General features: G+C 48.8%; 1 protein-coding gene across 1 annotated transcript; it reads right to left on the bottom strand.

The window, feature by feature from the left end:
• Positions 1-1,099: 1,099 nt before the first annotated feature.
• Positions 1,100-10,660, bottom strand: LOC116520041 (mothers against decapentaplegic homolog 6-like). Its single transcript, XM_032234185.1, has 4 exons — positions 10,251-10,660; positions 6,449-6,828; positions 4,773-4,865; positions 1,100-2,415 (listed from the first exon to the last, which is right to left on the bottom strand). Exons 2-4 carry the CDS (start codon positions 6,822-6,824, stop codon positions 1,877-1,879), a joined length of 1,008 nt encoding a protein of 335 aa, XP_032090076.1. The 5' UTR covers positions 6,825-6,828; positions 10,251-10,660; the 3' UTR covers positions 1,100-1,876.
• Between the last annotated feature and the right edge of the window lie 1,950 nt (positions 10,661-12,610).

The following is a 12,610-nucleotide window of genomic DNA, read 5'->3' as shown; positions in this document are numbered from 1 at the left end:
TTGAAAACATATTTGTCTATTATTTCAAATATTTGCAAAAGGGGTGGGGTGATTTAGCCTCTGCTGACCCCTGACCTTTCCCTCCCACTAACCCCCCCCCCCCAAATTTAAACACTGTTCGTGCTCTCTGGAGAAGAATTACACTCTGTGTATGGTCAGGAGCCTCCAATTTAGAAATCCCTTCGGGGTGTGTGTGTGTGTGTGTGTGTGTGTGTGTCTGCCTTTCCAATTGCAAAATTGACAAACTTGCCAAGCACTGGAATCTGATTCAGCCAAATAAACAAGAGAAAACCCCAGTCGGTGATCACTCTGCGCGTGCTCAGGAGCACTGCATAATTGTAAAAACCATGGAAGTGTTTCCTGGATGAGGAATATTGAATGTTTTGAAAAGACGTCGGCATTTGTGCGTTCGGATTTAAGATTTCCCAGGGCAGTTTAAAAAAAAAAAGATTTGCACTAATATTAGACGGTCCTTGACTTACAACGGGACCATTCGAAGTTACGACACTGAAAAAGGTCACTTAGGACCGTCGCAACACCTCCAGGGAAACGTGACGATCAAAATTCAGAGGTTTGGCAACCGATTCGTATTTATGACGACCAGGATCGCGTGATTTCCTTTTGTGGTCATAAGTCGAGGATTACCTGAACAGTATTTTTTTTAAAAACAACATGGGACTTGTACTGATTTTGCTATGTTTTTCTTTTACAATAACCACCAAAATCGCTTGTTTTTTTTTAAAGCAATTTAATCTTGAAGATAATACAGAAGAAAAACTCCTAAATATTCCTTATTTCCCCACACAGACATTTTTAATCTCTTATCCGAACTCCCCAACGTCTCAAACCACCGAGCAACTTACGATTTCTCAATCCCCAAATTGGAACCTTTTAATTTTCCCACCACGTGATAACGGATCGATTTCCCGCCGTGTTTCCAATCGTTCTCATGTTTCGCCATCCCTCTAAAACTTGACTTTTTCTCCTCGTTTTCAACGTTCAGCTCCAGAAGGAAGAAGACGGGGCGACTCTATATAACGTTAGCTACTGTGCTAGGGCCGCGTACAGGCAGTCCTCGAACCTACGACCGTTCATTTAGTGACCGTTTCCAGTCACAACGGCTGAAAAAGGGGGTTTCGGTCGCCCACAGACGGGGGTGTGGAGTTGCGGGATCCCACGTGATCACAATTCAGACTGACTTGGCAACTGGGTACAGGCAGTCCTCGACTTACGACGCTTAATTTAGCGACCGTTCGAAGTTACAATGGACCTTTAAAAAGGCACTTAATGTCCTTGCACTTACGACCAACTCAGCATCCTTCCCTCCCCGGGGTCAAAATTGGGGTGCTTGCCAACCGCCTTGTATTTACGACGGTCGTGGCATCTCAGAATCCAAGGTTCAATATTTGTGACTTCCCCAGCTGGCTTCCGACAAGCAAGGCCAACTGGGGGGGGGGCAGGTTCGCTTAACGACCCTGTGATCCACTTAATAACAGCAGCGATTTCTTTAATCCCCGTCCCCCCAAACGAAGACAATGGGGGAAGCCAGATTCGCTTAACAACGGCGTGACTCCCTTAACGATGGCAGTGATTTAGCTAATTGGGTGTGCGTCACACGGGGAAACTGCCTCGCTTAACGACAGAGCGCCCGGTCGTACGTTGAGGACTGCCTGCATTTTTGGCCGCAAAAGCAATAGGTAGAAAAGAGGGGAGGGTGAGCAGGGACCCCGTGAAAGCTTTAAGACCCCTCCGGCAAAGGAAGTTGAGTTTCTTGCCGCTCCGAATGACCGACGTTGGGGGGGGGGGCGCGCAATATATTCCCGCAACTCCTTGCATTGAATTTGTTGTCGTTCCCCCCCCCTTCCCAACAACGGCTTCATTTCGGGGCGTTCAGCAGCACTTCCAGCCAACACGGGCAAGAGGTAACGAAACGGCGGGTGTATGAAGTACCCCATCCTTTACCGAAGCTGATCCGGATGGTGTGCCCATCGTGAGGGCCTTCGCCGGCCCCCGTCCGCCTGCTCGCCAGATGCGCTGCTCGCTCGTAATCGAAGACCCTGACGGAGTAACCGGGCAGGATTTTGTGAACCGGAGGGGCGAAGCTCCCCGCGGACCCCAGCGTGGGGGAACAGACGAAGAGCGGGTGCTCGCTTCGGTTGTACGCCCAGACCCCGCTGGCTTCCTGGCTGAGCAACAATCCGCGTCCGATTTTAGCCTGGGTCCTCCGGACAGCTTGGCTGCGGTTTCGGGAGGCCAGCTGGCCCAGGCACAGCCCGTTGCCGTCGGGCAGGTTGGAGAAAACGCAGACGTAATCTCCGTGGACCGGGTAGAGCCTCCCTACCCGGAGGCGATACTCCCAGTAAGCCAGTTTGCACCAGTAGCCGTCCTTCAGGGAACAGCGGGAGAGGGTCGTGTCTGCGGGAGAGAAAGGGACACAGCTGTGCTCTACACAATCGAAGCTGTGTTGCTGGAGACTTTCAAGGAGAGACTGGACGGCCATCTGCCAAGTAATGCTTGGGCAGGGGGGCGGGGTTGGGCTAGATGACCTCCCAGGTCCCTTCCAACTCTTTTGTTAATCTTTAGTCAGTTCTTTGACTTACGCGAATTTGGCCACAGCATTGGTTAAAAAAAAAATGGACTTGTGGTTTACCGCCGTTACAACTAGCGGGACAATTCACAGAAATAATTAGTGTCGGAAGGGACCCGGGAGGTCATCCAGTCCAACCCCCTGGGGCTCAGGCAGGAAACCAGGACGATGAGATGACCTACGAGGTCCTTTTCTTTTAGATGCTTTTAGATCGCCGTGACCAAAACTGGACATAATGTTGTGTGGACGTCCCTGCGGAGAGGCGACCCAGAGAGCTTCGGGGCGCCGCATCGTCGTGAGACTTTGTTGGCACACACACACACACACACAAACACACACCGGTCTCCGGCTAAGGGAGGAAAACGGACTAGGCGCCCACGGGATGCTTGGAGGCGGCTGGGTGGCGAGGCGCCAAGGTTCAACCCTGTTCTGTACGTCAAGAGGCTATTTAGCGTCTCTCTCTCTCTCCCTCCCTCCCTCCCACCATCCCTCCCTCTCTCTCTCTCTCTTTCTCTCTCTCCCTCCCTCCCTCTCTCTCTCCCCGCCACTTCCTCTTGCTGGAAATAAACAAGTCTCCAGCCGTCTATGAAAGAGGAAAGTCGCCTTCAACGTAAGACTTCCTTTCTTTCTCTCGGACAATCCGCCAAAGGGGACTCGCCCAGACAAACTAATTTTGCCTCCCATTCTCTCTCTCTCTCTCTCTCTCTCTCTGTCTCTCTCTCTCTGTCTCTCTCTGTCTCTCTTCTGCCCCCCATAACTCAGGCACACCTCTCTCTCTTTCTCTCTCTCTCTCTCTCTTTCTCTCTCTCTCTGTCTCTCTCTCTGTTTCTCTCTGTCTCTCTCTGTCCCTCTCTCTCTCTCTCTCTCTCTCTCCCCCCCCCTTGTGCATTGCAGCTTTGAAGAATGTGGGGAGGGGTTTTTTTTCCTGGGGGAGGAGGAGGAGGAGGGAGGAGAGGAAGCAGTCCCTTTGGAAATAGGAAAATAAAAATGGGGGAGGGGGAGGAATTAGTTGGATCCGTCTAACGGCCTGCGTGGATAATAATAATAATAATAATAATAATAATAATAATAATAATAATAATAATAATAATGAGGGAATAAGAGAGTTGGAAGGGACGTTGGAGGTCTTCTAGTCCAACCCCCCCACCCCTCCGCTCAAGCAAGAGACCCGACACCATTTCTGGCTGATGGCAATCACCAGTCTCTTCTTGAAAGCTTTGGCCCAGATTTAACAGATTAACAGGGTTGGAAAGGGACCTTGGAGGTCTTCTAGTCCAACCCCGCGGCTTCCCCCTTTTCTTTCTTTCTTTCTTTCTTTCTTTCTTTCTTTCTTTCTTTCTCTTTCTTCTTCCTTCCTTTCTCTCTCTCTCCCTTTCTTTCAACAGAATAACAAGAGTTGGGAGGGGCCTTGGAGGTCTTCTAGTCCAACCCCGCGGCCTGCCCCTTCCTCCCTCTCTGCTTCCCTCCTTCTGTCCCTCCCTCTTTCTTTTCTTCTCTCTATCTCTCAACAGAAAACAGAGTTGGAAGAGAATCCAACCCCCCCTGCTTCCATTTCCTTCCTTCCTTCCTTCCTTCCTTCCTTCATTCATTCATTCATTCATTCATTCATTCATTTTCTCCTCCCCTTCTCTTTCTTCCTTTCTCTCCCTTTCTTCCAACAGAATAACAGAGTTGGAAAGGATCTTGGAGATTTTCTAGTCCACTCTGCTGTTTCCCCCCTCCCACCTTCTTTCTTCCTTCCTCCTTCCTTCCTCCCTCCCTCCCTCCCAACAAACAACGGAGTTGGAAGGGATCTTGGAGGTTTTGTAGTCCACCCTGCTGTTTCCCCCTCCTCTCTCCCTCCCACCTTCCTTTCTTCCAACAGAATAACAGAGTTGGAAGGGACCTTGGAGGTCTTCTAGTCCAACCCCCTGCCTGCTCAAGCAGGAGATCCTACGTCATTCCTGACGAACGGTTTGTCCAATTTCTTCTTGGAAATAGCTCCAGGGATGGAAAAAGGCAAATTGTTCCACGGATTGATTGTCCTGTCGCTGTCTGGAAAGGCTGCCAATCACTCCAGGAGCTTTTGCTGTGCCAGCTGAGACTTAAAACAACCAGACTGCATGACCAAAAGACACAGACACAGAGACACACACACACACACACACACAAACCACACACCAAACCTCCCGTCCTTCCTACCTACCTTGCCATCCTTTGCAGTTGTTTTCCAAAATGTTGGTGCCCTTGAGGGTTGCGGAGAAAGGTGAGATTTTGCAATACGGCGGAGGGGGGGTATCTATGGGGAGGACGGAGGAAGAAAACCCGTCAGACCTTTTGAAAGGTTGTAAGTGTGAAAAATGTCATTTTTCCCCCAGTGCCCTTGTAACTTTGGATGGTCGTTAAATGAACTGTTGTAAATCTAGGGCCACCTGTATTATATTGTCCGTATATGATATATAGATATAGAGATGGGATGGATGGATGGATACATAGTAGATAGATAGAGTGATATTGATAGATAATTAATAGATAGGTGGATGGATGGATTGATAGGATGGATAGAGAGATAGAGTAATATAGTAGATAGATAGATAGATAGATAGATAGATAGATAGATAGATAGATAGATAGATAGATAGATAGATAGAAATAGAAAGATAGCTAGATAGCTAGATAAATAGATAGCTAGATAGGCAGGCAGGCAGGCAGACAGATAGAAATAGATAGCTATAGATAGATGGATAGATAGATAGATAGGTAGGTAGATAGATAGGTAGATAGGTAGGTAGACAGACAGATAGAAATAGATAGATAGATAGATAGATAGAAATAAATAGATAGAAAGATAGCTAGATAGCTAGATAAATAGATAGCTAGATAGGCAGGCAGGCAGACAGATAGAAATAGATAGCTATAGATAGATGGATAGATAGATAGGTAGATAGATAGATAGGTAGATAGGTAGGTAGGTAGGTAGACAGACAGACAGATAGAAATAGATAGATAGATAGATAGATAGATAGATAGGTAGGTAGACAGATAGAAATAGATAGCTATAGATAGATAGGTAGACAGATATAGATAGGTAGGTAGGTAGACAGACAGACAGACAGACAGAAATAGATAGATAGATAGATAGATAGATAGATAGATAGAAAGAAAGAAAGAAAGAAAGAAAGAAAGAAAGAAATAGATATATAGGTAGGTAGGCAGACAGGCAGGCAGGCAGGCACACACACACAGAGAGAAGAGAGAGAGAGATGATAGATAGGTAGGCAGGCAGACAGAGAAATAGATAGATAGCTATAGATAGATATAGAGATAGATAGACCGATAGATAGACAGACTGGATGGATGGAGAGATAGTAAATAGAGTGATGGTGATAGATAGACGGAAGGACAGAGATAAATAGATAAATAGAATGGATAGATAGAGATAGGTAGAGTAATAGTGATAGATAGATAGATAGGATGGAGGGAGGGATAGTAGATAGAGTGATAGTGATAGATAGTAAGAGATTCATAGATAGTAGATAGATAGGTAGACAGACAGACAGAAAGAAAAGATGGATGGAAAGATAGATGGATTGACAGAGATAGATAGATATACAGAGGGTATATTTGCCGATCTTTTATTTAAACTAAATGTGTACATCATTCTCTATAAACGCCATGCATTAAATAAATTAAAAACAAGAAGCACAAAAGCGGCCAGTTCCCACGGTGGCCCCGCATAACGAGGACTCCCTTCGACCCAACCCCAACAACGGAGGCTCGTTCCGAGCGGTGCTGCGCCCCATCTCCAGCACCAACGCCTGCCCCTCTCGTTTCCTTCCCTGGTGGGGTGCATTACCCCCCACCCAATTCCCCCCTACTCACCGGGGAGAGCGAGGCGGCTGAGGTGGTGCGGGTTGCAGCAGTGGGCGGCCCCCTCGCCCCCGGCGCTCGCGCAGAAACACAGCCGCTTGAGCTCATGCGCCTGGCGGAGATCCGGCCAGCGGTACAGACGGCACAGCAGCAGCGAAGCCGACGGGCCGGGCTTCACCCCGCGGGGTTCGACCCAAACGCAGCCCGATTCTCCGGCCCCCTGGCTCTCGACCGCCTGGAGCAGCAGCTCCAGCTCCTTGTCCTTCAGCTTCTTGAAGAGCGCGTGGGCCAAGGGTTTCAGGGCGCCGTGGTGGTCCTCCGGGCCGGGGGTCGCGCAGCGCAATCTCCAAAGCCGTTGCACCAAGCTGGCTCTCCGAGACCGGAACATGAGGCTTCGAGGGGAAGGAGGGAAAGACGGGGGGGGGGGGAGAGAACATAAAAGAGATGAACACAGTTGGAAAGGGGCCTTGGAGGTCATCTAGTCCAACACCCCCATTTGCTCAAGCAAGAGACCCGACACCATTTCTGGCTGATGGAAATCACCAGTCTCTTCTGGAAATCTTTGGCCCAGATTTAACAGATTAACAGGGTTGGAAAGGGACCTTGGAGGTCATCTAGTCCAACCCCCCACTCACTCACCCAGGAGATCCGATTACCCCTTTACTGACCCATGGCAATCCAGTCTCTTCTTGAAAGCTTTGGCCCAGATTTAACAGATTAACAGGGTTGGAAAGGGACCTTGGAGGTCATCTAGTCCAACCCCCCACCCACTCACCCAGGAGATCCAACTATCCCTTTTCTGACCCATGGCAATCCAGTCTCTCCTTGAAAGCTTTGGCCCAGATTTAACAGATTAACAGAGTCCCATTGAATATAGGATGACAGAGTTGGAAGGGACCTTGGAGGTCATCTAGTCCAACCCCCCTCCCCCCGCTCAAGCAAGAGACTTGACACCATTTCTGGCTGATGGCAATCACCAGTCTCTTCTTGAAATCTTTGGCCCAGATTTAACAGATTAACAGGGTTGGAAAGGGACCTCGGAGGTCATCTAGTCCAACCCCCCCCCCCAAGCAGGAGATCCGACTACCCCTTTTCTGAACCATGGCAATCCAGTCTCTTCTTGAAAGCTGTGGCCCAGATTTAACAGATTAACAGAGTCCCATTGAATATAGGATGACGGAGTTGGAAGGGACCTTGGAGGTCATCTAGTCCAACCCCTCCCCCCCCCCCTCAAGCAAGAGACCCGACACCATTTCCGGCTGATGGAAATCACCAGTCTCTTCTTGAAAGCTTTGGCCCAGATTTAACAGATTAACAGGGTTGGAAAGGGACCTCGGAGGTCATCTAGTCCAATACCCCTCCACTCTGCTCAAGTACGAGAGTCTGCACCATTTCTGACCAACAGCAGTCCAGTCTCTTGAAAGCTTCCAGTAATGGAGCTCCCAAAACATTCGAAGGCAAGCTGTCCCCCGTTGAATATGGAATAACAGAGTTGGAAAGGGATCCCGGAGGGCATCTAGTCCAACCCGCCCACCCAAGCAGGAGACCTTACTACGCCGATAGGCAGTCCAGTCTCTTCTTGAAAGCTTTGGCCCAGATTTAACAGAGTCCCATTGAATATAGGATAACAGAGTTGGAAAGGGACCTTTGAGGTCATCTAGCCCAACCCCCCCAACTTCCGAAGGCAACTTCTGTTCCATGGGCAGATTGTTCTCCCTGTCAGAAAATGTCTCCTTATTTCCAGGTTGAATCTCTCCTTGATCATCAGTTTCCATCCATTCTTCCTTCTCTGGCCTTCGGGGGCTTTGGAGAATAGCTTGACCCCCTTCCTCCTCTCTGTGGCAGCCCCTCAAATATTGGAAGATGCTCTCCTGTCTCCCCTGGTCCTTTTCTTCCCTAGACTAGCCAGGCCCAATTCCAACTGCCTATCTCACAGGGTTGTTATTTACAAGTAGCGGGAAAAACAGAGGAAGAAACATTAAGCCCGCTGCCTTTTGTTCCAGGAGGGAAGGCAAAATATAAATAATGCCCAAAATAAACACACTTGTGGGATTTCATAGGGATGCTATTAACTCCTTCTCTTAGGATGGGATTCTGCTCTCTTTGCCTAGAATAAAATAGAATAGAATATAGAATACAGAACAGAAAAGAATAGAATATAGAATATAAAATAAGAGAGTAGGGTAGAATAGAATATAGAATACAGAATAGGAAATAAGCATTAGAATAGAATAGGAAATAAGAGAATGGAAGAACAGAACAGAATAGAATATAGGATAGACAGAATAGAATAGAATATAGAATACAGAACAGGAAAAAATAGAATATAGAATAAGAGAATTGAATAGAGTAGAATAGAACAGAGAATAGGAAATAAGCATTAGAATAGAATAGAGAATAGGAAATAAGAGAATAGAAGAATAGAACAGAATAGAATAGAATATAGGATAGACAGAATAGAATAGAATATAGAATACAGAACAGGAAAGAATAGAATAGAATATAGAATATAGAATAAGAGAATAGAATAGGGTAGAATAGAATATAGAATACAGAATACGAAATAAGCACTGGAGTAGAATAGAATAGGGAATAGGAAATAAGAAAATAGAAGAATAGAACAGAGCAGAATATAGAATACAGAACAGGAAAGAATAGAATATAGAATATAGAATAAGAGAATAGAATAGGGTAGAATAGAATATAGAATACGGAATACGAAATAAGCATTAGAGTAGAATAGAATAGGGAATAGGAAATAAGAAAATAGAAGAATAGAACAGAACAGAATAGAATATAGAATACAGAACAGGAAAGAATAGAATATAGAATATAGAATAAGAGAATAGAATAGAGTAGAATAGAATATAGAATACAGAATAGGAAACAAGCATTACAATAGAATAGAATAGAGAATAGGAAATAAGAAAATAGAAGAATAGAACAGAACAGAATAGAATATAGGATAGACAGAATGGAATGGAATTCTTTATTGGCCAAGTGTGATTGGACACACAAGGAATTTGTCTTTGGTGCAGGTGCTCTCAGTGTACGTAAAGAAAAACAAAATAGAATACATTCATCAAGAATCATAAGAGACAACGCTTAGTGATAGTCATAGGTTATTAGTAAGCCATCAAATTATATTAGGAAACAAATAAAACAATATAAAATTGAAAGCTACAAGCAAGACGGTAATAGTCATAAGTGTGGAGAGATAGATACTAGGAAGGAAGAGAAGAATAATAGTAATACAGTCTTAGTAGATAATTTGACAGTGTTGTGGGAATTAGTTTAGCAGTGATGGCATTCGTGTGGGGCGGGGGGGGGGCACTGTCTAGTGAACCTAGTGGTTCTGGTGTGCAGAGCCCCCCCTATAGAAGTTGAAACTATTTATGTCCTGGATGTGAGGGGTGAGCAGATATTTTCCCAGCCCTCTTAAATCTGTGCAAAAGAGTGAAACGTGGAGGCTGTCACCCCTTCCCTGAAAGGGGGGACCCCCTCACACTTGTTGAAATGGCCACCCCCGAATCTAGCAGCTGACCGGAACAACAACAACACCCTTCCTACAACCTGGGGAAAAACTCCACAACGCATCACCCATCCGTCCACCGCAGTTATGTGTGAACACAGAATTACCCCAAGGTCCAGTTTTTAGGGTGCCAAACTCCATCTTTGGAAAGGATGCCCCCAGTCTTTCCTCCCCTTCCCTCCAAATCTTAACACCCCCCCTACCCTCTTTGCAAAGTTCAGAGGGGGTAGAATGAAAGGGATGCCCCGGTTTCAGCCCCCCAAGACCCCAGAAATCACTCACTGCGCAAAGAGGGGAGGGCTGAGGTCTCCGCTGGATGCTGGCTGGAGGGCTCTCTCGCCCCGCACAGATTTCCTGCCCCGATCTTTTCTTTGCTGGGTGTTGCCTCCTCCTCCTCCTCCTTCCCTAACCCAGCCTCTGGGGGTGGGGAGGGAGAGGAAATGGGGAGGGGGCTGGCGGAGTAACCTCAGTTTTGCCTGGGGAGACTTGGATTGGAGAGCAGCAAGGAGGCTGACTTGAGGCTTGGCATCCCAAATCAAAGGGTGTTTTTTTATATATATATACCTTCCCCACTTTGGCCAGATGTGGCGAAGAGGACCCCAATTCCTTGGCTTGAAGGCGTGGGGCAGTTAGGGGCAGGGGGGGGTCTCTGCCAAGGGGCAAAGCTGGTGCCTCTTTCCTTCTGCCACCCCAGTGTTGAAGCTGCAAACTCCTTGCAGTTCACCTGAATAGGCTGAATGGAAGAAGGATGCCCGTTCTGGTTGTATCCCCTTAAATTCCCCCCCCACCCTGTGACCCCCCTCCCCATTTCTTAATTCTAGGGCACACAAGTGCAGTTAGCCACGGCAAATCACTGCATGTCCCTCAAAAGGAACAAGGAAGCAAGCTATGTTCCCGGGCTGGTAGCAAGCCAACATTTAATCTTCATCCTGATTTGTTCTCACTTTGCCCCTCTGACACCCACCCCTGCTGCCCCCCCCCAAAGAAGGGGAAGAATCAAAGCCCGCGCACCCCATTAAGCAGCCCTAGAGATGCACCCAGTCTCCTCTGGTTACAGATATGGATAATTGGGGGGGTGGGCAGACCACACTTTCCCATCGTTCCTAGCTCTCTTTGGAGCCCCGGAACCATTTCACCAGCCAAGCTAGGTTTCTAGTCCTCAAGGTCCCGTTTCTGCTTTGACTGGAGTAGAACCAAAGATGTGTGGGGGAAAGTACCACCTGCCACAATTTTTCCCCTTTTCTGCAGGGAGATAGGAATCCAACCGAGTTTGCAAGGTTTTTTATTTCTCTTCTAAACATGGGGTCTTCTAGGGGGAGGGGTCTCCCCTGCCCAAAGGGATAGAGAGGGGACGGGGCTTCCCAAAGATCAGCGAGGCTGTCCCTTTAAGAAGCCAGGGCGTTCGCTCCGCGGCTGCGGCCCGCGCTATCTTCCCGACTTCCTCTTCCAACTTCCCCCAAGAGATAGGAGAGATTGCGCTGGCGCCGCGCGGCTCGGGATCCCAGGACCGAGCCAGCGGCCTTTGGCGCCAGCAAGGCACAAGGCTGGGACGTCGCTTCCCACCCGCCCCTCTCCGCGTCCTGCTAGCAAAATCAGCGCGCCCCCCATCCCCATTGCCAAAGCCAGCATCTCAAAGGGAATTACCCTTCCCTTGCTTGCGCCCTAGCTCTCCAAAACGCACGGCGCGCCCGGGGTATCCAAAGGAGCGCCATCCACTTAGATCTGATCTGAACCCCACCCCTTGTCCCCCCCAGGGGAAAGCTGACTCTTGGGGGCAAAAGGGGGAGGGAAGTGAGAGACCCCCTATTGTCAAAACCAGCATCTCAAAGGGAATTACCCTTCCTCTTCCCCTGCGTGCGCCCTAGCTCTCCAAAATGCATCCAAAGGAGTTGCCACCCACCCAGACCTGAGCCTCCTTCCCTCCGCCGGAGAAACCTGGCTCTTGGGGGCAGGAGGGGAGGGAAGTGAGAGAACCCCCTCCCCATTTTCAAAACCAGCATCTCAAAGGGGATTGCCCTTTTCCTGCGTGCGCCCTAGCTCTCCAAAACGCACGGAGCATCCAAAGGAGTGCCACCTACCCAGATCTGATTTGAACTCCCCCTTCCCCCTGCGGTGGAAGCTGGCTCTTGGGGGGCAGGAGGGGGAGGGAAGTGGGAGCCCCCCCTCCCATTGCCAAAACCAGCATTTCAAAAGGAATCGCCCTGCCCCTCCGTGCGCTCTGCGCCCCAGCTCTCCAGAAGCGCACGAGAACAGAAAACTGGCTCTTGCGGGCAGGGAAGTGGGGAGGGGTTCCCCAGCCTGGCTCGGTCCTTAGTAGCTGGGGGTGGGTAGGAGCGGGTTGTGCTGGCCACGGGGTGACCCCTGGCGCCGGCCCCAGTCGGGCTGAGCTTAGTGGAGGCGGACAGGATCTTATCAAGGGAAGCAGGAAACTGCTTGCAAAAAGGAAAAAAAAGAAAAACCGAGACGGAGAGGAGCCGGGACGCCGGAGTCAGGAATGGGGAAGAGGCTTTGCAATGGGGCCGGGATGGAGAGGGGCAGGGGGGGCTTGTGAAGGAAGGAGGGAGCCGCACCGAGGAGCTCAAAGGAAGCCGCCAAGGGCGCGCCTAAGATTGCCTGCACTTCCTGAGCCAGGTAGACTGCTC

The sequence above is a fragment of the Thamnophis elegans genome, chromosome 17 (assembly GCF_009769535.1).
Source record: "Thamnophis elegans isolate rThaEle1 chromosome 17, rThaEle1.pri, whole genome shotgun sequence".
Taxonomy (NCBI): Eukaryota; Metazoa; Chordata; class Lepidosauria; order Squamata; family Colubridae; genus Thamnophis; species Thamnophis elegans.
Note: the sequence above shows the minus strand (reverse complement) of the source record. Positions and strands in the feature narration are given on the sequence as shown.